This window comes from Caretta caretta, chromosome 4, assembly GCF_965140235.1.
Source record: "Caretta caretta isolate rCarCar2 chromosome 4, rCarCar1.hap1, whole genome shotgun sequence".
Taxonomy (NCBI): Eukaryota; Metazoa; Chordata; order Testudines; family Cheloniidae; genus Caretta; species Caretta caretta.
In genome coordinates, this window is record NC_134209.1 from 126,781,529 (window position 1) to 126,807,968 (window position 26,440).

The 26,440-nt window shown below is 40.5% G+C and overlaps 1 protein-coding gene across 3 annotated transcripts; it reads left to right on the forward strand.

Annotated features, from left to right (window-relative positions):
- Positions 1–30: 30 nt before the first annotated feature.
- Positions 31–26,440, forward strand: ZBTB49 (zinc finger and BTB domain containing 49). Of its 3 annotated transcripts, none has more exons than XM_048848866.2 (8): positions 31–194; positions 3,074–3,246; positions 7,091–8,196; positions 15,316–15,362; positions 21,093–21,166; positions 22,145–22,227; positions 22,318–22,479; positions 24,821–26,440. In XM_048848866.2, exons 2-8 carry the CDS (start codon positions 3,095–3,097, stop codon positions 25,492–25,494), a joined length of 2,298 nt encoding a protein of 765 aa, XP_048704823.2. In that variant the 5' UTR covers positions 31–194; positions 3,074–3,094; the 3' UTR covers positions 25,495–26,440. The 3 variants fall into 3 exon arrangements, with proteins under 3 accessions (XP_048704823.2, XP_048704826.2, XP_048704827.1); XM_048848870.2 differs by lacking the exon at positions 31–194 and adding an exon at positions 247–319; XM_048848869.2 differs by lacking the exon at positions 22,318–22,479 and having other exon boundaries at positions 115–194.

Here is a 26,440-nt window from a genome sequence, read left to right on the forward strand (position 1 = left end):
CACGTGCGCCTCGGTGTCCCCGCTGCCGTCTTCCCTCCCGGCTCGCATGCCACCCCCAGTCTTCTCCCCGGTTCCTCCGCGGGGAAGCGGAAGTGCTTTCGCCGGAAGTGCCGGGACGGGAGGGTAGTGGCCCGATCGGGATCAAGGTGGCATGGGGCGGCCGCGGTGATGGAGGAGAGAAGCCGCCGGAGCCGGTAGGAAGGTTGGGTGGGAGGAGACCTTAGAGCGGCCCCCTAGGGAAAGGAGCAGATCCCCGACCTCACGTGCTGGGAGCCTTACTCCGGGGCCGGGCCAGGGGCGCCCGGCCACGCTCGTCAGGGTCAGTGTTTCCGCAGTGGACCCCTGGAGTCTGCTGCCCGTACCCGGCAGCGCTGGGGCAGCATCCGTCCTGCCCACGAGAGCTGATGCCCAAATAAATTTGTTAGTCTCTAAGGTGCCACAAGGACTCCTCGTTGTGTTATACCTGTAGCTGGGGGTAATATTGGGGTCAGTATAACCCCCTCCAAGATTGCACCAGCCCCCCATGTTATATCTGTAACTAGGGCTGACCTGGGGATTAGTATATAACTCCTGTATGTTCCCTCCTCCGTCCCCAACATTACACTAGTCCCCTACATTATATCTGTAACTAGGGCTGACTTGGGGGTATATGGCATGTATATATATTGTTCTCTGCCCACCAACATTAGACCAACTCCCTACACGTTATACGTGTAGTGAGGGCTAATGTGGAGCTAACCCCTGCGTGTCCCCCCTCCTCCAACATTAGACCAGCTCTTCTCACCCACCCACATTCACGTTAGCCCTGCAAGTAGGGCTAATCTGGGGGTTAGCACAACCACTGCATATCTCTCTACCCCACTCACTAACATTAGACGAGTGACGTCCTTCCCCCTCATAGTATACTTGTAGCTAGGGGTAATATTGGGGTTAGCATAAACCTTGTATATCCTCCTCCCCACACCCACTAACATTAGACCAGATCCTCCCTCACTTCTACACACTGATGTTAACCCTGTAGCTAGTGCTAAAGTGGGAATTCACATGATGATAGTGTCCCTCTTATATTCCTTATCTGCTAACATTGGAGCAAACCCTTTCCCTGTCTGCCTTCCCCTGTGTTATACCTGAGGCTGTTTCCTTCCACGTTCAGACTTCATGGAGACTTTTAATGAACATTTAAAAGAAAAACAAAGCCTAGTGTGCTGCTGAAATTACTCCCGATAAGGCAGTGGCTTGCAGAGCCTTTGGGTTCCCTTCCCCTGGGGGAGCGAGGCACTTGCACTCACTGTCCTTAAGCACACACACACCAAGGTCACAGATTGCTTTAATAAACTATAAGATCCTTTGGAGCAGGGAGAGGTTTTAGGAACTAGTATAGGCTTAAGGGGTTTTCAGTGAACCATTTGTAAGTTTTAGTGACTTGGTGAATCTCTTATAGGAATTTTAACAAAAGGTGCAATGAAGTAATACCTCTTAATAGCACAGGGGTGGCCAAACCGCAACTCTTTTATACTTAATGTCCTGCTCGGGTAGCTCCTAATGCTGTCCCCCTTCCCTGCCTGCCAGACTGGGGAAGAGGGGGAGCTCAGGGCTTCTGTCCTTTGGTGGGGCTAGGGGCTTTTGCCCAACAGGGAGGGGAGTCTAGGGGCTTCAGCCCCATGGGAGGCGCCTGCTGGCGCTGAAGGCTTCAGCCCCCCGGGGCACACCTGCTGGGGCTGGAGGCTACAGAAGGAATGGGACTGAAACCCCAAGCCCTGGGAGATACCTCCCATGGGGCTGAAGCTCCAACACCCCCCATCCCCACAAGGCAGAAGACCCTAGCCCCCCCACTCTGCTGCAGGGCTGTAGCCCTGAGCCCTTGCAAGCATGCCCGTCTCTCAAACTCTTGAAGATTATCATATGTGGTTTGGAGGGTCAGTAAGTTTGGCCATCCCTGTAATAGCAGATGAGAAGCTGCATATAATTAGGATGCATTAAAAGGAGACATGTCAAAAAAGTCCCAGGATGGTGCCCCCTAGTAGTCCTGAGAACGTGATGGATAACTAATTTAATTGTAGGATGCGGCGTATATGCAAATTTATTTTGGTGGGTGACCCAATTAATTTTCACTGTGAGATCCAGTAGTGAAGAGAAGCCCCTAAAAGATTGGATTCTTTGTCCTCTCCTACTTCTAAAACATGCGAAAGGAGGAGATTCCCTCTCCTTTCCCATGGGCAAAAATTAAGTTAAAGCATAGATTATATACAGTTGTTCATTTGGGAACAAATGTTAGATATTTTCTATTCCAGGTCACTCTTGTGAACAGCTTGAAGAGACTTTAAATATGATGTAAACTTTTTTCCCAGTACAAATGAGAGTCCTGAATTTGTCTAATACTATTATAATTTACCTATCTGAGAACTATAAGTGAAATGATATAAATATAAATATATTTGGTCTTTTCAGGATTTTCTATTCTGTGTTTAGAGAATTAAGAAACTGAGTTTTTCCAATACAAAATGCCTATTTGCTTTTAAGTTTGTGGATGTTCTGTGTTCTGCTTGCTAAAGTCTAATACATATTTAAGTGAATAAAGAAAGTGTATGATTACAAAGTTCAGTTTATTTGCAGCATCTCCATTACTAGATATTTGTGCAAAATCTCATTGTAATAGGAAATATTGACTTTAATAAAACTTTCTGTGTCTGTACTGCTACAGCCATTAATCACCTACAGTTTTTTCATTTGTCTTTAAATGGCCCAAATATTATTAGGTTTCAGAGTAAGAGCCGTGTTAGTCTGTATTCACAAAAAGAAAAGGACTCCTTGTGGCACTTTAGAGACTAACCAATTTATTTGAGCATAAGCTTTCGTGTAGCTCAAATAAATTGGTTAGTCTCTAAGGTGCCACAAGGAGTCCTTTTCTTTTTGCAAATATTATTAGACATCTGCATTAGCTCTGTTTCCCTTGCGAGGTAGGGAAAATAGTAGTAATACATTAATTTTTAATGTCATTTTAAATTTGTTCTGCAAATACAATATTTAATTTAAAACTTAATCCCAAGAGTATTTTTATCTTATTGTATTGTAGGTAATCAACTGGTATTCTAGCATGGACACTGTTGCTAGTCATAGTTGTCATCTTCTCCAGCAGCTACATGAACAGCGCATTCAAGGCCTTCTCTGTGACTGCATGTTGGTAGTAAAAGGCGTCTGCTTCAAAGCACATAAAAATGTATTAGCTGCTTTCAGTCAGTATTTCAGGTATGTAGTTGGGAATATATTTTTATTGAATTAACAGGATACTATATAACTGATGTCTTAATCTCTGAGGAGAGAACTTTTATGCTAGTTACAAAGTAGTAATGCCTAATCACAGGCTGGAATTAAAAATTATGGTGACCTTGGATTACTTGTCCAGAGATAATCTGTATCTCACATTTGGTCTAATTAGAAAATATGGTCTGCCTAATTTATTTTGTAATTGTACATATTTGGCCAGTAAGCTCTTTGAGATCTCTCTTCATTATATACTTACAGTGCCAAGCATAGTGGGGCCCCAGTCTCTGGTTAGAGGCTCTTGCCAATACTGCAGTACAAATAAATAGTACAGTAACTCCTCACTTAACATTGTCCCGTTGTTACGTTGCTGATCAATTAGGGAACATGCTTGTTTAAAGTTGTGCAATGCTCCCTTGTAACCTTGTTTGGCAGCTGCCTGCTTTGTCCACTGTTTGCAGGATTCTCTAGAAGAGCAACCCCTCCTCGTGGGGATTAGAACCGGGGGGGCTCGCAGCCCCCCCATCCCCCCAGCAGCTCCCCTAAATTCCCTGTAAGGTATGTGGCTCAGCAGCTGCCCAGCAGCAGTTCAGGTGGTCGTCCCCCCACTGCCATGCTGCTCCTGACTTGCCCTCTGCCTTGGAGCTGCTCCTGGGAGCTTGTTGAGGGAGGGTGGGAGAGGGGTGCTGATGTCAGGATGTTCCCCTGTTCTGCCCCCTCCCCGCTCCGTACCCCCTCTCCACAAAGTGGAGGAGGGGACAGTCACAGGGCTTGGGGACAGAACTGGGGGAGCTTGCAGGAAGCTGTTGCTTCCGGTCTGAACTGGCTGATCTACTTAAAAGGGCAACATACTCAGCGTATTTAAAGGGGCAATGCATGTCTCTCTCTCTCTCACTCATGCACGCACCCCCAAGCACTTTGGAAAGTCAGCGCCCATGCAGCCGTGCATGTGCTGTCAGGAGGAGGGAGTGGTGCGATCCACCTGGATAGCGTGGGTTCATCATCATGTTCAGTTTTTGCAGGGAAGTGTTTGCAGCTACTGCCCTGCATCTATTGTGTTTCCTCCCTCCTGCCTCAGTCCATGCTGCCTTGTAGAGTGTGAGGCTACATTAATAACAGCATATTGACCCTTGAGGGCTCAGCCAAGTGCTAGTTCATCATTTAGCAGAAAGGCATTCCCTGGGAAATATTCCAACTTCTTACTGTACCACCTCAGCCAAGCTTTACAATCATTCATTGCTATGTACAATATTAAACTGTTTGTTTAAAATTGTTTAAAACTTATACTGTATATGCATATAATATCTTTTGTCTGGGGAAAAAATGTCCCTGAAACCTAACCCCGCCATTTACATTAATTCTTATGGGGAAATTGGATTCGCTTAACACTGTTTCGCATAAAGTCTCATTTTTCAGGAACATAACTACAACGTTAAGTGAGGAGTTACTGTAATAGTAATGCATGCTCCTTCATAAGAACGGCCATACTGGGTCAGACCAAAGGTCCATCTAGCCCAGTATCCTGTCTTCCAACAGTGGCCAATGCCAGGTGCCCCCGAGGGAATGAACAGGTAATCATCAAGTGGTCCATTCCTTGTTGCTCATTCCCAGCTTCTGGCAAACAGAGGCTAGGGACACATCCCTGCCAATCCTGGCTAATAGCTATTGATGGACCTATCCTCCATGAGTTTATCTATTTCTTTTTTGAACACTGTTATAGTCTTGGCCTTCACAGCATCCTCTGGCAAAGATTTCCACAGGTTGATTGTGCGTTGTGTGGAGAAATATTTCCTTTTGTTTGTTTTAAACCTGCTGCCTATTAATTTCATTTGGTGACCCCTAGTTCTTGTGTTATGAGAAGTAGTGAATAATGCTTTCTTATTTACTTTCTCCCCACCGGTCATGATTTTATAGACCTCTATCATATCCCCCCTTCATCATCTCTTTTCCAAGCTGAAAAGTCCCAGTCTTATTAATCTCTCCCCATATGGAAGCTATTCCATACTCCTAATCATTTGTGTTGCTCTTTTCCATTCCATTGTATCTTTTTTGAGATGGGGTGACCACATCTGCAGGCAGTATTCAAGATGTGGGCATACCATGGATTTATATAGAGGCAATATATTTTCTGTCTTATTCTCTATCCCTTTCTTAATGATTCCCAACATTCTGTTCGCTTTTTGACTGCCACTGCACATTGAGTGGATGTTTTCAGAGAACTATCCACAGTGACTCCCAAGATCTCTTTCTTGAATGGTAACAGCTAATTTAGACCTTCAAAAGTGCAGTATATGATTGCAGTATGGTGAGCAGAGCCAGGTGAGAGATTTAGTGTGTCAGACAACCAGATCATCCCCTTTTGCTGCTTGGTGCTTAAAAGGAAACTGAGCTGGAGGACAATTTTCTTTTTTTAGCCTTTCCGAATCTGTATCTGGAACAGAGTCACACACTGAAATTTCTTGATGTGCTAGTCAATGCATCTGAAACTTTTTAAAGTGTGTCAGTAGCCCTTGCAGCAAGCAGCATCTAATATTCACTTGTCTTGGGATGCTGGGCAACAAAATTTTCCTTGCCTGTCAGTGAATCGTCTGGTATGGTTTTGGGGTTGTTTTTACCCTGTTTCTTCTCTCACCATCTCTAAAGCTTGTGATACCAATAATACATATAAAAACAATAACTGGGAGAAGGTAGTTTATAGTGACTTTATGAGGGGAAGGAAAGTTGACGTTCAGATGCTTCTCCACCTGTTATAGTGTCATGAGCACTGTCAATAATAAACTGTAACTTTGTAAAAATAAACTTTGACTCATGCCCAAAGAGTTTTGGCCATCAAGTTTGAATTTAAGGGAGTTAGGTGCCCAACTCCCGTTGAATTTCAATGGGCATTGGGTGCCCAATTAATTTAGGGTCCTTTCAACATCGTAGCACAAATAAAATAAAAACAGAATTACAGTAGGCTTCGGTAGTATGCATATAAAGTGATTTTATTCTATGGATATGGCCACAGCTTGAAAATTTTACCAGCCACTTAAACCTACTTGTTAGGCAGAGCTCTAAGAAGGATGAGCCCCAGTGAGGTTCACTAGCAGATCCTGAAGGAAAGGCTTAGTTGCTGGAAGGGGGAGCACATTGATTTTCCGAACTGTGGGGTTCCATCTTTATTTTCATTTTGATTAGCTAAATGTAGAGCTTCCTTTCTTGCTCCCCATTCTATTTGCCAGGAGGGAAGGGGAAGGCCACTTCTGCACAAACAGTCCACTAACATCTGCACAAACAGTCCACTAACATCAACATTAAGGTTGATATTTAAAGCACATAAGATATTACAAGTGTAGGGTGAGATTTTCAAAAGCACTCAACAGTGGCATAGCTGCTCCTGTTGAAGTCAACAGTAAAATTACCATTTGCTTCAAAGGGAGCAGAGTTAGGCTAATTACAAGCAGTTTCAAAAGTCTTATGAGTAAGTACCAGAGCAACTGTCTCTCAGCCGCATGTTGCATACCGAGTTATTGATTCACATTGTGTTAGGATCGCTGTTCCCTCTAAGCTGTGCGCGTGTGCACATGCACACAGATCCTAAACGCGCACACGGCAAAACACTGCGCACACAAAAATTTGCACAGAAGCACAATTTGCACAGAAGAAATTTTTTGCGCGCACATCCTGTGAAAAATTTGCACAGAAGAAATTTTTTGCGCACACGGCCTGTCAAAAATTAGAGGGAACATTGGTTAGGATATTGTGTTTGATAGATATTTTATAAAAAAGCTCTTCAAACTAGCAGTGTATGTGCTTGTATATTATAAAGGGTTATGCTTTATTTCATCAGGACCATATTTCAGAATTCTCCAGGCCAGAAGAATGATGTCTTTCACTTGGACATTAAAAACGTAGGTGGCATAGGCCAGATCTTGGACTTCATGTACACTTCGCACCTTGATCTTAGCCAGGACAATGTACAAGCTATGTTGGATATTGCACAATGTCTGCAAGTGCAAAATGTGCTGAACATTTGCCACACTTTTTTAAAATCCTCCACAGCTGTAGAGCCTCCTGCCAGCATGCCTTGCAATAGTGTGTTCTCCTTGCAAAGTACTTTGGCTACAGAGACTAACTGTGTGAATGAAAGTTATGGTACTAACTTACTGCATGAATGCTCATCAGATGCACAAGCGAGTAAAATGTTGGATGACCACCATTCCCATGGATCACAATCTATTAATCTTCATACTTCCTCAGGTGATGTACAGAAACAGACACAGGACTCCCTAGATGGTAATTGCACAGAGCTTCCATTTAAACAGCCAAATTACTATTATAAACTGCGCAACTTTTATAGCAAGCAGTTCTACAAGCAGAATGCATGTTCCAACCATGAGAGAATAACAGAACAATCCTTTGCTTTCAATACATCTACTGAACTAAGTACAGTAGAGAGCAATTCTTGTACTGTCAATCAATCTGAATGTATTTTAGAATCCTCTGACCACTTACCCTCCAACTTTCTGGTTCAATCCTTGAATGAATCTGCTCCAGACCAAGATTTGGAAAGCACGTCTTTGCAGCCTACCAAACAGATGCGGTTAAAAAAGGCAATACACCTTAAAAAACTGAATTTTCTAAGGTCACAGAAGTCTGCAGAACAATTGTCTGAACCTAAGAGAGATGACAACAGTATAACAAGGGTAATTGAATGTGTAAATGAAAGTACCATGGATATGACAAATATTAATGCTGTTGAAGAAAAAGAAACTGAAGATCTTGTGAGTTCAGAGAGTTTTGAACAAACTGTTGAAATGGAAAGACCTCAAGGTCCTTCAGAACAAGATGAGCAATCACAGATTCTTCAGTCACAGAGGCAATATACTTGTGAATTATGTGGAAAGGCTTTTAAACATCCAAGCAATTTGGAGCTCCATAAAAGGTCTCATACAGGTACAGTTATTTTACTGCTTGCAGACCAAATATTTAATAACGAGATAAAAAGGAAAATGACATCCAGACCTCCTCCTGGTTCAAAGACAGTTGTTTCATAGGGATTCACTTTCAAAAATGTACTTTCTATGGGAAGCGATATAGGGAAAAAGACAGTTACAGGAATATATTAAGTTAATAGAGAAAAGCATTCTAGATTCAATTTATTCTCCATTCTCTCAACTAAATTTTCTAAGGTTTTCTTCAAATGCACACTTTGTAATATTTAAATGTAAACGTCATATTTTTTCTCACATTTAAAGGAGACACCTTTTGCGCTCTATACCCAGAGTGTATAACTTCCCCAAAGCATAGATGTATGGAGAAAAGTCAGTACAAATGGATGTGGGTGAGGGAAACCTTGTAGTTAAAGAATCTGTAAATTCCAGCAGACGTACCTTTATTTGTAGTATTTCACACTGAATTGAGACCATTGTAAATCATATAGGGTAGGAACTTTTCCTCTCTTTTGCACAGTGCCAAACACACTGTGGTAGATAGTTACAGTGTTTATCGAGATTTTTAGTGGATACTATGGTCCTAGTGGACATATGTACTTTGTAAAGAAAATGAGGGAGTTTGAACAATTTGACTGTACACTTCTAATATCCATTCAGATAATTTCATTTTAAAATCGAGCACAGAGTGATTTCTAAAAACAGAAAACACAGCTTAGTATTTTTTGTCACAGTGAAAAATAAACCCACTCTAACTTTTTAGCTCATCACTCTGAATGTTTAATGTCCCCAACAAATAAATTTATAGAACTACAGTAAATTTATTCAAAAAACCTTTTATAAAACTTTAGCTTAGCTCAGTGGTCTCCAATCTTTTTACTCCAAAGATTGCTTTTTGAATTTAAGGGCAATCCAGGATCTGCCCCCCCCCGTCCCTGAAGCCCCACTCCACTCACTCCATCCCCCTCTCTCCTGTTGCTCGCTCTCCTCCACCCTCACTCACTTTCACTGGGCAGGGGTTTGGGCTCTGGGCTGGGGCCGAGGGGCTCGCAGTGTGGGAGGGGGCTCTGGACTGAGCCTGGGGCAGGGGATGCAAGCTCTGGGAGGGAGTTTGGGTGCAGGAGGAGGCTCTGGGCTGGGGCAGAGTGTTGGGGTGCAGGAGGTGGTATGGGGTGCTGGTTCTGGGAGGGGGCTCAGGGATAGGGTATAGGGTTCTGGCCCCGGAAGGGGGGGCACTTATCTCGGGCGGCTCCCAGTTGGTGGCACAGTGGGGCTAAGGCAGGCTCCCTACCTGCCCCAGTCCCACTCAGGCACATCGGCACCTCCTCCCCATCATGAGCCAAGCCACACCCACACGCACCCCCCCGCCAGCCAGTAGTGCACCACATAGCCATGTTGCTCCCAGAAGGGGCCAACGTGCCTCTGCGGCCCCTGGGAGAGCACGTGGCTCCGCGTGCTGCCCCTCTCTGCAGGCGCCGCCCCTGAAGCTCCCATTGGCCACAGCTCCCCGTTCTTAGCCAATGGGAGCTGCGGGGGCGGTGCTTGCAGGCAGGAGCAGTGTGGAGCCCCCACCACCACCATCCCACCCCCTCACCCCCGCTGCAGGGGCATGGATTGACTAGTCAATCACTATTGATCAGTTGGTGACCACTGGCTTAGCTATTCAAGCAATACCATTAATTTCCATCATTTACCACGGTGTCTTTCGTGGGGACTCAGCTAATGGATGTTTTCTGCCCCTCCTTTTCCTTTATATTCCAATAGCCAATGACATAATTTACAAATGCATAAGGGTTCATCTCGCCAAATAAATATCTGACAAGTGAATGTGCATTTTCTGCGCAAAAGTCAAAGAAAATGTGGCCCTTGTTTTAGCATGCATTCATTTCTTTTATAAATCATAGTCTTTAGTAATGGGAATTTAGATTTCCATAAATTGTTAGATTGCACAGAATTTGAACTTTCTCCATCATAGGGTCTACTCCAAAAGGTCTCATTCAGTTTTTGTGAGGTTTTCCGGTTGTTCATGTTACAACTCTCACTCACGTGAGTATTTTTTTAAAATGATGTTGCCCAAACACTAGATTTTAATTCTTTATAGGTTTCTCTGGGCAGAAAAAATATATGGCATACCAATCTACTAAACCACTTTAAATTGTTTGTGGAAAAGTGTATATTGTAAATTCAGCATTTCATGAAATATACTATTTATTCAGCGAGACCTATGTTCTTTATAGAGCAAACAAAACATGATCTCTGGTTGACATCTTACAATTTCATTTTAGACACAGTGCAGTGAGGAACACTGAACAGGGGGAGGTCCAAGGAGGACAGGGTTGCAATAATAAATTTACATGGTTATTTACATTCATTGTGTGTAATCTTTATGGTGTTACTGTACCACTCCTGTTTGAAATCCATGTATTCACACACAATCCAACTACAGTCAAGCTAGTCTGTACTGTTTTTAACTGCAGTTTCAGCTGCACACATATTCAGCTTAACTATATAAAATGTAACAAGACTGATCCCATTTGGTTTTCTGTTCTGTCCTGTACGCTGCTAATTTACGTGCGGGAGTTGAAGTTGTGTACAGGAATTCCATGTTGTTTTCAGAAACCTTGCTCCTCCAACTCTTGTTTTTCAAAATAACCCGAGAAATGAATAGAACACCAGATAGCAGAATTCTGCTTATGCTTCCATGTGACATTCGTCTAGAGATTGTTGTATTTTCGTAGTCAATTCAAATAGCTACTGCAGGCTACTGGGTGGGATGGCATCGTCTGACTTCTGCAGCATTCTCCTGTTATGTAGTTTTAAAAAGAGGGAGGGGAGGTGGGAAGTACATCATGTAATTCTTCAGTGCTCTGCCCCATTTAACTGTCAATGGGGTGCTGGGAATGGGATATAGCCGCACAGGAATAGGAAATTGAGACAGACAAAGCAAGGACATGTGGGTGGCTAAAGCAGTAGGAGGTATACTAAACAGAAAGGCAAAGGAAGAGGACACACACCAGGGTGTAAAGGGAAGAGAATTTGATACTGTCTGTTTGCTTACCCTATTAAGTATCTTCCTATGTCATGTGTATTCTATGACTCAATCTATTTAATGGTGTGAATTCTGTTGAACATACTACACCTGTGCGCCATGTAATGGGTTGCTTCCTATTTGTTTGTGTGTACAGCTCAGGGCATTAGGTGTTGGTACATTAATCTACAAATCCCTCTATAGTCTGGGTATCTAGGGAGAGAGGTAGTTTCTTAGTGCCCTCTTGACAACCAAGGTCAGATACAACAGCTCTGCTAACAATCAGTGTAGCTTTTTGGGTGTTAGAAGCAGGGTATTCAAAATGATAGCAAGATTTTCTTGTACTTAACTGGACATGAATTCCCTTGACACGACCAGTCTGTGAGCCACGGAAACAATCTCTTCAGGGTTCTCCCAGCCCTTACTTTGCCTTGTAGGTTTACGATAGGTGCATCCCAATCCCCAAATCCCCTTGAAGCATTCCCCTGCAACATCCAGCCCTTAACCATTTGACACTCTCAGAAATTACAAGGTAAGCTACCTCCTAAGGAACAGTGCACATATCAGCTTGTTTGATTCAACTGCAGATCAGCTCAAATATAATATCACAATGCTGAGATATAGTGAAAATAAGTTTATTATCAAAGGGTAAGATTTAAGAGCTAGTGAGTAAGGATAACAAATGGAAACAGAATGGTTACATATAAAACAAAAAGTATAACTTCATGCTTCGCAGAGTCTAAACTTTCAACAGGTTAAAACTCTTGTCTAACATAGTTAATCTCACCCTAAGCAAGCTCACAGCATCTCCAACCAACATGGTTGGGATTTCCCTTTAATAAATGCAAAATGTGCTGCCCTTTTAACTTCCTCTGTGAAGGATGAAAAAGGTCCTTTTGCCTTCTATATCCCCAATATTCATTGTTTTATCCCCGGAGTCAGGATGACCTTTGTGGTTTATTCCCTGATGCACTGGCTCCATGTTGCATTCACATCCATGATGTTGTATGCAGATGGGCTTCCATTGTGTTGACATACAATACTTATTTTACATGTGAACCAAGACAAATGATTGAATGTACATCCTTTGTCTGGTCAAAATCTGCTTGTCAACCCTGCTTTGACTCAGACTTTAAAATATATTTTCTTGTGTATATACACACAGCTCCTTAAATGTCATCCATACATACATCTCTCAATCATTATGAAGATCAGTATGACATAAGCTTTTATTAGATACCTCCCTTGACGCTCTTTGGATAAATACTATGAAATCAATTTGTTGGGTGTAGTGAGTTTGTTAGGCCTGTCCTGGGTTATTGTTACAGAACAGTGAATGAACCCTTTGCCAGTTGCCATTGACGGGTTCTCAAGGTCACAGATGGTATGACTGATGTTCTGCAAAATTAGGGAAGTGATAGACAAGGATAACAGACTATTTTTCCACTTCAGTGATGGTTCAGAAACCAGGTATAGGGTGAAAGTTTCAAAAGTCCCTTAGTCCTTTGACTTTCAATGAGTCTTCGGTTCCCTGGTACCAAAGGGCTAGACCTTTAAAGGTATGTAGGTACTTAGTGGGATTTTCAGAAGTGCCAAGATGACTAACGCCCATTGAAATTCCTGGAAGTCAGGTTCCTGGGCACTTCTGAAAATTCCAGAAAGGGCGAGATTCACAAAGGGACCTGGGTGACTAACGGCCACTTTAGTTGCTTGAATCCCAGAATCAGGCCTCACTGGGACTCACAAACTCCTGCCCAGTTGCCATCTAAACCTGAGGTACCTAAACTCGCTCAGTGCCTAATTTTTTTTTATTAAAAGTTTCATAGGCACCTGTGTTTCTGCTTCTGAGCATGTGCGCTACTGCCTCACTCCAGGCATTTGGATGCCTGAGCCACTGGCTAGTCTCAAACCAGAGGAAAATAGGCATTCTTCTCCTGGATTTGTCTGCAGAGCCCAATCTGGTAAAAGTGCTCAGAACTCACCTACTAGATCGGGACACAATAGGTGAGCTTAAACAAAACAGCCGTGGGTGGAGGGAGGACCTCCCTCATAAATTTTAGGGTATTCACTGGGGTGTCAGAGACCCCTGGTTCAAGTCCCCCCCTCGACCTGAGGGGAGAATGAATTTGAATGGGGATCTGTTACTTCTCAGGGCTATGAAAGATGTGTGGCTCCCTCAATCTCTCCTGCTGAAACTGTTCCATTGTGTAAAAATAAATTTTAAAAAGTCATTGGTGCAGAGGGATTGGATCCTGGGTCTCAGAGATGAATGCTATAACCACTAGGATACACAGTCATATTCTCTCTCCCTCCTATTTTCCCCCTTTTCCATCAGTGATGCTTTCATTATTTATCCACAATGGAACAGCTTCAGCAGTTGAGACTGAAGCCGTACATCAGAATATCCTATAGCCCAGTGGTTAGGGCACTGACCTGAAAGGAGACAGAACTCTGTTCAAATCCCTTCTCCTCCTCAGGTGGAGGAGGGGACTTGAAGCAGGCTCTCCTATATCCCAGATGAGTACTCTATCCACTGGGCTAAAAATAATGAGGGATGTAGTCCTCCCCTCTCTGGGCTTCTTCCTAAAATAGCATAGGTACCTAATCTCAAGAGAGGGTTTGCAGCTGAGAATCCCAAGCAAAGGGAAGAGCTTCCCAGCAGCCCAGTCTTAAGTGCCTGTTTCTGTGAGATTGGCAGGGTTTAGCAAACACTCCTCTTGCCTTCTCCCACTGGCTTGCTTGGGGGAGGAGCTGCCCCACGCTGCCTAGCATGCTGCTTATTGTGAATCCCATTCTGAGGCATCTATCCCCATTCATTGTATAGGGAGCCTAGTCACCTAACCCAGGCTTTGTGGATCACAGTGATTTTCTAGGCACCTAAAAAGCCTAGCCCTAAATGCCTAAGTGCATCTCTAGGCAGCTAAATATCTTTAATAATCTGGCCCTAGTCACTTTGAAAATGGGATTTAGGCTCCTAAATCACAGATGCAGTCGTGAAAACTACCCATTATCTAAAATTAGGAAACCCTTTAAAACGGAGAACTGTGGCAGAACTATTTAGTGACTAAATGTCCTTATAGAAGTTTTTAAGGTCAGGCTTTTCAAAGCCCTGGCTGGGATGATTTAGTTGGGGATTGGTCCTGCTTTGAGCAGGGGACTGGATTAGATGACCTCCTGAGGTCCCTTCCAACCCTGATATTCTATGAGTCTATTCTGTGATTCTATGGAATAGGTGGAAAAGAGAATACATTGATTCAAACTGATAACTAGGTTTCTGGACTAGAAAACTGAAGAATGTGGCTAAATATCAGTGTAATGGGATTACATTTCAAAAAGTACAGTGTATTGGACTGATTTTCCTATTTGTCAAGCTTCTTACACAAAATAATTTTGAGAGAGACTGAAATATCAGTTTATACCTGGTTGAGAAACATCAAAGCTCTTTATTGACCAAAATGCTCAAGTCAGTTGTCGGATCCTATTATAAAGGACAACTAAGTGTGAAGGGTTAGAGGGCAAAAGTAAAGGCAGTTAAATACAGTTTATTTTTAGTGAGAAGTCACTGGCTGTAGATTGCTTCCAGGGTCTCTGACCAATTGGAGCTGATTTGTCAAGTGTACAGAATCTTGCAAAGGGAGAGTACAAGACCTCACACACACTTGATTTCTCTGTGAATGATTAGCTTTAGTCTGTAGGTCAGGGTTGTGTGTGTGTGTGTAAAACTGATGTGATCCTTTTAATTTTGTCTTAATTTGACAGTTACCACATTTCCTTTAAGCATTTATAATTCTCATTCTCACCCCTATGCTGCAAGGAAGAAAGTATAAATGTTAAGAACGTTTCTAATCGTGTCCATTTTTTACTAGTTATTTGTTTGTGAAATATAAATTATATTTCAAAGAGATTCTCCTTTAAGAGGTAAATGACAGAAACACAATACCTATTTAATTTTCTCTTTAAATTACTTCGGTAAGTGTCCTTTTGGCTTTAAGTTGTATCTAAATTATATCTTTTAGAGGGAAGTATACCAATTTAAAGCATTTGTATTCTGTTGAAACTATTAGATATGCTATGTTCTGTCTTTTCTCCTTTTAGGTGAGAAACCTTTTGAATGTAACATTTGTGGGAAACACTTCTCACAGGTGGGAATATTTTATTTTATGATACTTACAGTTAAACTAAATGCATCCATGTTTTGATTCTAAAAGTAAACTTAGTTCTGTTTGCAGTGATATAAATGACATGGCTTTGTCCAATGTTACAATCCTAAATTTAGGATTTAGCCACCTTTGGTGGCTTTTGAAAATACAAATTACAGTTTTCTAGGTTTCTTTAAGATGTTTTCTGCCTTTTTACTTTTATGTAGCAGTTCTATCACCTCTCCCTCAATCTGTCTTTAATTTTCATGCTTTTTTCTCAGCGGTTGGGTGCTTAGTTATGTAGATTTTTAAAAAAAAGTCCTCTGCATATTTAAAATCTAGAGTACATTCACTGCCAAATTATAACAATGTGGGGCCTAAAATATATATGTACCTCATCTAGAAATACAATTTGAGTGGTGTTTATAGGAACTGTGCAGTCAGTCTTGCATACTATTATTTTTACATACTCTAAAGCAATGGTTCTCAACCTGTTTACCATCATGGGTCGCATATGTGGCCCATAATCTGTTATGTGGGCCGCATCCAATACTACCTGTTTGGGCCTGAGATTGTCAAATGGGCTGCAGCTCTGTGCTGACTGGGCCACACGTTGAGAACCACTGCTCTAAAGCAAATACCTCTTAGTCAGATATATAATTTGTTGCAAACCCTATAGTCTTCCTATACACCAAATGTAGCAATACAGACTTCTCCAGAGGTCCAAATACGAAACATTGAGTAGATGATAATTGCATAAATACAATCAGACTAATTTCTTTTTAACTGAAATTCAAATGGTTCCAAAGCCTGACACAATAATCCAGTTTAAGTTTACTTAGGAAATAAAAGTCAGATTTTTTCCCTCCTGGTATTCTGGCCTTGAATTTTATCTGCGCCTCAACTTGACTTCCAATATTTAAATTGCAAAGTTGCAGGTACTGTTAAATTCACTTGTATTTGCACATATCAGGCACCTAACTACTTGACTTACAGGTACAATCAGGGAGGCTGTTAAAAAGGATACAGTTTGTTTTGTCCCTAAAACTGCATCAGCAATACTGGAGACCACTTCTGAAAATTTAGGACTCCACCTTTTCATTGTAATTTATTATCTGTACTCACTGTCTTACTCTATTCCATATTTTATTTGGTCATAAGATACCCTGTATTTATATCAGAATACTTACACTTTACAAGAGGGGGATGAGCAGGAGGTGGGAGAGAGAAACAGTCAAGTGCATGTTTTATACTGGGATAGATTTAATAACTGAAGTGTGAGGTCCGGCCCTACATTCAGTGTTCAGTTGTGCTTGTCCAGTCATTTTGGACAGCTTTGAGTGCATATTAGCCATAGAAAAAACATTTTTTTTTTTTGGTTGAAGACTGAAATTCTAAGTATCAGAAGGGGTATAACCATTAAAAGCAGCTTTTCAAAATTGTTGTGAAGATATACCAGCCTAGCTGCAAGAACGTATTGCTGCCCTTCATGTTGATGAGGATAAGAAAAAATGGTTGGTTTATTTGACCATAAAACATTTCTTGCTTCAGGCAAGTGGAGTAGCATTTTGCAAGGCTAGTTTAAGTTATTGAAGGGGGATTTGTGGGAGGGGAGAGGAAACAGTAAATAAAGTACGTATCACAGCTATGACAAACTTAAAACATTTTTCATGGAACAGACTTTGTTTTTAATGAATTCTTTTAATTTTCCATCTATTGACAAAAGGTACTGCAAACTGTGATTTCTCATTTTAACTACTCTTAAACAGTTTTTCTCTCCTATCTTAATCTCCTGAAGGTGCTGATAGACTAATTATAATACAGGGTATGCATGTTTGCAAAATATAATGTCCACAATGCAATCCAAGTGCTTACAACTAGTTTCCTGTTCATAAAGTGGAATTTACCTCCCTCCCTATTCTTTCCTTATGTTAACATCTCAAAAACGTGTTGTGACTTACAAAAGCAGTGGTTAAAATTCTGTTGTTCTTGGCTTAATGTACTGATGAATATTAGCAAATGAAGGGTGAAATAGTGAAATTCCAGGTATCAGTCTTCTTATCATATCTCTCTCCTCTCTCCATTCTGCAAATACAATACCATAACCACATGTTGTAAGACTCCACCTACCAAGAAGTAAGGTGCAAAGAAAATTTACTTCTGCCTTTATAATGACTAGTTCCTCCCACTTTCCTCTGTTTTCTTTGTTGTCACAGCCTATACGTATGAAGTATGAGAACAGCACTGTTCTCTCTAGCCTTCATCTGCTGTGCTTTTGGGCCCAGTCTTACATCGGTCCAGTTCATGGACTCCTATTGACGTCTATGGCAGTTCCAAGTGCATAGCAGATGCTGGATCAGTATTGTTTTTTGTACTTAGAAATAAATGGAAGATTAAAATAGTAAAAATTGAGATTGGATATAGGAAGAAGATGAGCAAAAGGAACCTACTTTACACTAACCTTGACTTTTGGAGAGAAGAAAGGGCCCTTTGCCTCCCAGCATATGTCTTCCCCTCACTATCAGTATACCAGCTGCTTTTCTGCATGATTTTTTGCCAAACCTCTTCTCTGCAATCAAGGATAACATTGCAGGTCTCTTCTGTACCTTTCTCGGCAGAGTCTCTTTCAGGACATTTTGTGTGAGTGTCTGCTCCCTAAGACATGCCACCTGAGCCTGAGATTGTTTTGGTCACAAAGATTTGTAAAAAGAAAAGGAGTACTTGTGGCACCTTAGAGACTGACCAATTTATTTGAGCATGAGCTTTCGTGAGCTACAGCTCACTTCATTCTGAAAGATTTGTAAAAGGATCATATCAACTGTCCTTTTCTTCTTCTGAGTTAATGTGTGGAATGCAACCAGGATCAGTCAGGCTCAGAAATCCCATCCCATTATCTTTAATATCTCTTCCTTTCACTGAAATGCCCAGTCTCCGCCTATCCCTCATCTTCCTAGCCAGTCAGTCTTATTCCTTTGCAGAGTTAAAGCCCAGGGATCAGGCCAAAGGTGATAGGACAGTGATATACAGTAGAACCTCAGAGTTATGAACACCTCAGAAATGGAGGTTGTTCGAAACTCTGAAGTGTTCATAACTCTGAACAAAACAATATGGTTCTTTCAAAAGTTTACAACTGAACATTCACTTAATACAGTTTTGAAACTTTGCTATGCAGAAGAAAAATGCTGCTTTTAACCATCTTAATTTAAATGAAACAAGCACAGAAACAGTTTCCTTACCTTGTCAAATCTTCTTTTTTTTTTAAAACTTTCCCATTATTTTTTTAGTAGTTTACATTTAACACAGTACTGTACTGTATTTGCTCTTCTTTTTTTCTTTTTTGTTTTGGTCTCTGCTGCTGCCTGATTGGGTACTTCTGGTTCCAAATGAAGTGTGTAGTTGACCGCTCTGTTCATAACTCTGGTGTTCTACTGTACTTCTGTCCTCCTCCTCCAGTCTTCATGTTACCCCTGTAACAAAGGTATCAGAATTTGTAATAATAAGTTCATTGACCTGGCATCCTTAGGGATTGGGTCAAGGATTATGGATTTATTTGCATAGGGAAATTAACCAGAATAGCTATTCCGCAATAGCTCCCCGTGGATACTTTTATTCTAAAATAAGAATGTCCAAATGGGAAACTATTCCAGAATAGCTATTGCGCTTTAAATTCACACTCTACCTTAATCTGAAATGACTTTCAAGTGCAGACAATCCCTATGTTCCTGTTTGTTCTGTGGTACAACGGAAACAGAGGTTCTGCCGTTTCTGTGATGTGTGTACTTCAAGTTGTGCCTCTGCATGGAGAATCTCCCTTCTCCCAAACCCCAGTTCTACATGGTCAGGTTATACAAAGGAGAGGTTATCTTAGTCGAGATGCCCATTGTTCTCAGAGCTCCAGAGATCTGCTCATAGACTCTGTGAGTCTCCAGAACATCTGTCCTAGTTCCCTTTCCTGTTATAGATTTCAGCCTTCTGACTCTTTGACTGAGAGCATAAGGGTCAATCTGATTTCTTTCTGAAAGACTTTGAAATGGTTAAAAGCAAGCTGTTTCAGGGTGCAATCCATGGTCATTTTTCATTTGTATGGGTTCTTTGCAATCAGTTTCATCTTTTCTTTGTTGTTTAATCCCCTGATAGTTCCTTTCACCACCTTACGTTATATCCATAAACTTTGGTTGTCAAGAGTTAATATCATTGCCTATGAGGATTTCAAGGAGAGAGAGAGTCAGGAGTGTGTGCCTTGAGGTCAGTTTCTCTGATCTTTCCTTATCTAGGGAGGTTATTGAATAAAGGTCATTATCCAGAATCTCTGTACACTTAATAAGAGAGATGTATCTTACATTTCCTACTCGAGCTGTATTTAAATAAAGCCAAATCAGTTGCTTTCCTTAACAGTTCTAGAATTGCAAAAAGGCTGCCAAGTGTTAACAAGGGAGCTTGGGCTCAAGTAAAACATTCCTGGACAATGTTTGGGGTTCCTCCCTCCAACATGTCTATGTCTTGCATATACAGTTGGAGTCTCAGTTGATTACCTATTCAGAGCCATCACTGATCTTCACTACTAAGGCTGTGTCTACACTATAGCTACAGTGACACAGCTATGGCCCTGCAGGTTTGGTGCTGTAGCATTGCAGTATAGACACTTGCTCCAGCACATAAGGGGTTTTTCTGTTGCTGTAGTTAATCCATCCCTCCAAAAAGTCTTCCCTCGACCTAATGGTTCTACACCAGGACTTAGGTCAGCTTAACTATGCTGTGAATTTTTCCCACCCTGGGCGATGTAGTTAGGTTGACCTAAGTTTTAGGTTTAGCCTAGGCCAAAGAGTTATTAGGAAGAAGTGTGCTTCATGCTTCTGGGTTTCTTATCTGCCTTGCTTGATATGCCAACATGACTTTTGCAGGACAGGGAAGATGGAAGATGTACAAGGAAAAATTACTTACCAGTAATTTGTTTTGTTCATAGTCTTCTCTTCTTCCTTATCCTACTTTCTTCTTTTGTTGGGGGTAAATATGTGTGGCTTTTCATAGAATCATAGAATACCAGGGTTGGAAGGGACCTCAGGAGGTCATCTAGTACAACCCCCTGCTCAGAGCAGGACCAATCCCCAATTTTTGCCCTGATCTCAAATGGCCCCCTCAAGGATTGAACTCACAACCCCGGATTTAGCAGGCCAGTGCTCAAACCACTGAGCTATCCCTCCCCCCAGACTTGAGTACATTATATATAGATAATAACTGACCATTTTTCTTTGCCTCCTGGTAGGTGAAGTCATACATCATGATGTAGTGGTGTTTTATTTGTAGGATAGGGAAGAGAAGGAGACTAAGACAAATCTAATTACTGGTAAGTAATCATCTCCCCATGACTGTAATCCTGGTGGTTGTTCTAGGTTTTCACACTTAACAGGATCAGTCTTTCAGATGTAGCTTGTTTCCAAATTGTTTGAATCTGGGCTTCAGTTTTCTTTTTTTTAATTTGCTCTTTTTTCTGTTTCCCAATTTGCTGTTGTCAATTTATAGCTGCATAGATAGATAGCTGGCTATTAGTGTAGACAACAGTATTTCTTGATCAAACAGCATAATTCTTCATTCTCCAAATGGTGCATAAGCTTGACCGTTTTAAAATTAGGAACTGAAAGCCAGCTTCTGGATTCTGTTCTTTACACCTCTTCATCTACAGACACCAACTAGCTAGTTCTGGCCTCTTTAAACCGTTTATTCCCATCTTTTCAGGCAGGTAACCTTCAGACTCATTTACGTCGGCACTCTGGTGAAAAACCATATATTTGTGAAATCTGTGGGAAAAGGTTAGTACAGTTGTTAATCTCCTATACAGTTAGTATGTCAGTGTTTTAAGATTGTATTAATAAAACATTTTCTTAACCCTTATAACAACTCAGAGGCCAAGGTTTAGGTAACAGGAGTAGACTGTGTTGATTTATACCACCATAGGCTTCTATTGTCTATTTGCCCATCACTCTTTGTGCACTTCTGCCTTTATTGGATACTGGTAAATGACAAGAGATTAACATTAGGAATTGCTTCTTAAAAGCAAGTACAGAATGATGGGTTAAATTACTTTACGCAAATATATTTTTAGTGCCGTATCCCATAAATCAGCACATCTGGTGAGTCTATATGGTCTTATTTGGATTTCTGTTCATTGGCAACTTTTTAATTAACTAAAAATATCCAATGTCTAATTAAACTATTTAACTTAACAGAACTTTTGGAAATGTTGAATCAAAGTACGCACAGTTCTGTGCTTTTCCTTTAAAGCTATACATTGTCGTGATTTAGACTCAGAATGATTAGGGTTTTGTTAAATTTTACAAAAGCTATGGTCAATAGATAGGTCTTCATTATTTTTATTTGAGTTTTTTAAATATTTCCTTGAAGTCTTTATAACACAAATATTGCTGCATTCAGCACATGACAGAAAATACACAAACTTGTAACTGGCTTGTCTATTTTTGTTCAAACTGGGCAAAATACAAAAATTAAAGAAATAGTATTAATGGCAAAAAATAAATTTGATTGTTAAAATAGATGTTTGAAATTTAAGGCATTATGTTTGTTTAAAAAATATTTTGAACCTGACAATGTCCCCTTACTAGCATCTAGTGTTAGGAGTTTTTAATATTTCAGACTACAGTCCTCTAAGCATTCTAGAATTTGCTAGGCTGATGAAGCATTCATAACAGCTGCTCCCCATATGATACACAGCTATGGAAGGTAGTAGGTATGTAGAAACACTTTAACTGAGTTTCCAAATTCTGTTCCAGGTTTGCTGCTTCTGGTGATGTACAGCGTCACATTATTATTCATTCTGGAGAAAAACCTCATCTGTGTGATATCTGTGGCAGAGGTATGCTAGAATTAATTTTTTCTGTCTTTAGGGTTTATGATTGAAATGTGAGTAGTCGTCTTAATCTTAGTGTCTGTTACATTCTTCCAGGGTTTAGTAACTTTAGTAACTTAAAGGAACACAAAAAGACCCATACAGCAGATAAAGTATTCACCTGCGATGAGTGTGGAAAGTCATTTAACATGCAACGGAAGTTAGTAAAGCACAGAATTAGGCACACAGGAGAAAGACCATACAGCTGTTCAGCATGTGGTAAGTAAGGTTTACAATACATACATATTTATTTTTAAAAGCTAGTGGAAATTCACCTTATTCACTGATGACTTGGAAATAGACAAAGTAAAACTGGATTGAAATACCCTTTCCTGGATCTCTTCTATTTGGCATAGCAGATGGTTAAAATCGTTTTCAGCTTGGTTTTATTACTTGTTTACACCATCTCATACATAGGACTTTAACATTATTGATGGTACAAATGTTACTTTTTCAACAAAGTGCCCTGTTGTTATCACCTATGCGGTAGTTATTTTTTCTTTAAGCCTAAAACAGTGCTAGGCTGAGCACAAATGAGATCACAAGTGAATTTTGAATGGAGAATACAGAAAGGAAACTGGAAGAGTGAATGTTGTTTAAAGTGGTGAATCTTCTTTCTGGACCCTATAGTCTGGTTTTCAACAGCAATACTGATCATAGCTGTTTCAGAGCTTTGATTTACTTTCTGCTTATCACCAGGACATGCTTAGCCTCCCTCCAAAAGAAGTATGTTGAAATAGCAGCCTTAGTGCTTTTGTCCTAAACATTTGGTTGCAACATTCAAATGAGATCTCACTGAATCCTAGTGAAAGCTGGAAGCAACCTTTAGTCCTTCACTTTAATTTGTAAAGGGAAGGCTCTTTTGAATTATAAAGCATAACTGGGTCATAGCTGAGAATATTAGTTCTCAAATTGTATCAGATGGATCCCACTTCCTGGTGGTCTGCAAAGCTGCTGTCTTTGATAGCGATTCATCTTTGCTTGTGAGTTTACAGAGGTTTTATTGATCATCTAATATCTCACACCCTAAGCACCTTTCAGCATCCTGCAATGGTATTTAATTATCTGCCTGTGACTATTGTTGCTTTTGGTGTAAGTTCAGTCATGTTCAAAGAACACCAACATTGGAGAGGGATAGCAAATACACAGGATAAAAACACCTAACTAGAGTATGTCTTGGCATGGGGGTCTTGAGGCAACAAGGTGAGTCTTAACTAATGTAAAGCCTTTCACCCAGTCAGAGGAAACAAACAGCAGATACAAATTAGAGTAAGCGTAAGCAAGCATTTTCTCCCATCACATTAAAATAGGCTTACTTTAAACTTTAATATTGTTCTGATTAGTTTTTCTTATAGCGAGTTCATCTGGTTTCCACAGAGAAGGTGTGAAATCTAGACTGAGCGCAAAAATGACCCACAAGAGGATCCATCTCTTAAGAAATAGTCCACCATATGCAAAAATTCAACACCTACTGACCCAGTGATAGTGCAGCATAATTGGCTATGCAGAAAAGCCTGGGCTTTGCAAAATTAGAGATTAATATAAACAGGTGTATGCAAAAGTTTAATGGCAAAAAAATAAGAATATATTTAAATGAATGGCTAGTAGATCAATTGCAATTTCCTAAGCTTTCAAATAACACATTTTATTTTCATGGTACCTGTCCACATAAAGTACAGCATTAAAACAATCATTAATATGGACAAAACTATATAAAGTCAAATTATACTATTTTGAAGAATGTAAAATCTCAGAATCACTGTGTATAATTAAGGTAGCAGTTTTAGAAATTAGAAACATCCTTTTCTCCTGGTGCACTATGACATTGGTATCTTTGTCCAATTTCAGTCACTTACTATATTGCTGTCTATAATTTTATAAGAGTTATTTTACCTCTGGCTTCTGTTTATTTTGAAAATATGTGAATACTGCATGTTAAGAAGTTGATAGTTTTTCATGGTACCTGAATGCTCCTAGCAATAATAAAATTGCAACACTGAAAATTATTCTATAGCCAAAATGGGTTTTATGTTTACATTATCAATGCAGCTAAGTTTTTATAACAGTACCCATCCCTGTAGTATCTGACAATAGTACCTCTGTACTGAGGGAATTATTGTAAGGTGTATTTGAGGTAGTGCAGTTCTTTTATGAAAAATGTATTTTGAAATGTCATCAACATGCCATGTTCCTCAGACTGCTACTGTAGGGATCAAAGGGATTCAGTTCAGCAAAGACAGAGACAAACTGAGAAAAGCGGTTGCTACTAATGCTTGTCACAGCATTCCAGTGCTAGAGGGGATTTCTGAGACTATAGACTGTAAACGGAAGGATATGGAAATACAGGAGAGCAAGTCGGGTCAAGAAGAAGAAAAGTACAAATAATTGAGTTTTAAAAATAGAAGGAACAAGTCTGAGACTGTTGTAGACAGAGAACATGACACAATAGGAATTGATCTGTAGTTTTAACTCAAACGCTTGATATTCCCTCTAATCAAACATGTTCATGGCACTCACATTGAGAGGAACAAAATCTAAAAGTATTACTTCTGTCTCTCAGGAAAGTGTTTTGCAGGGTCTGGTGACCTACGCAGACATGTGCGGACTCATACAGGAGAAAAGCCCTATACCTGCGAGACCTGTAACAAATGCTTCACTCGTTCTGCTGTTCTGCGGCGGCACAAGAAAATGCACTGCAAGTCCAGTGATGAGGGATCAAATACTCTAGAGGAATTTACTCAGGCAATTGAAACTTCTGATCTTGAGAAATCTCAGGGTTCCGACTCATTTGCCCAAGAAATGTCTGTTACTTTGTTACCAGTATCTGTTAAATTTCCTGTTCGTCCAGCTGGAAATTCAGCTAATGAATTTGATAGTTCTGCAGGATCTTATTGCAAGTTGCGGTCAATGATTCAACACCAGGAGTCTACAATCCAGCAGAAATTGAGTCTGGATCCTGCTGAACTCCCAAAACCTCAGACACAACAAACTCCTCAGCCACCTTTCACTTACACAGAGGTAGATGTATCATCTGCAGAAGAACCCCTACAGTCCGATAATATTTCTATGATTCGTTCATCAATGACAACCCTGGATGGTCATTGTGGTGACCCACTGGGCAATCGTGCATCTTCTGCTGCATATAGGAGTAATGAGGGACCATTCTTTTCCAGTATGACCCTGTGGGGCTTAGCTATGAAGACCTTGCAGAATGAAAGCGAGTTGGATCAATGAGGGTTCATGTTACCGATTCACAACCTTTTAGGGGAATTGTTTTAATTTACCAGACTAAGACCACATATTCCAGCTAGTGTTCACTTCCTCCCATTTGATTGTGCATGCTCTATCCTTCAATGGAACTTGAGTTGTTCCAAGGCCCAGTTTCATTATTAAAGTGCACAAAGGTGAATAGAGAGTGTGTAAGCGAAATCAGTACTTAGGGTAAGGTGTGGGAAAAGAATAGTGTTCCAGTCACAAAAAGCTGAAGTACCAGTAATGGAATGCTTATCAGTAAGATCATTGGTTTACATGACTTCATATATTTAAGTAATGTGACATATTAAAACTGATTGTCAAATACTGTACAATATTTGTCAATAGTGCAAAGTAATTGTATATCTAGAAACTTTATTTTTACAATAAAAGCCTTTTGTCGTACTTTATAAACTATTTTGCACAGAAGTTTTATCTGTAGAATGTAGAACACAGTAAAGAAATGATAATTTAATTTGAATAAAGGGAAGTTATTTTACGTAACATCTTAATTGTTCAGTGTGTTGCACTTTTCTGAATTAGTAAAGATGCAATGAAAATTGTTGGTAGCTATTTCAACAGTATAATTCCATTTATTCCAGGTGGCTCTCTCACTGTTGCTATTAAGACAAGCAGAGCTGCACTACAGTTCATGGTCAGTGCACCAACAAACTGTCATATTTGTTGGTAAATTAATGGAAAATGTTGGCAAATTATTTGGATTAATGGACTCAAAGGAGGTTGTCCAGAGGCCTTAGTGTTCGGCTGATGGTTTTCATTTTCAGTATCTCTTTGGTCCTGCCTCACAGACTGGGTTGCTGCCGTCAAACAAGTGTTACAGGCCAAGCAAGTTTACAAACCATTTAAGTGTGTTTTCAGGCTTTGTGCCAAAACGTCTTTACAGATATTAAAGTCTTTGAAATTTAAA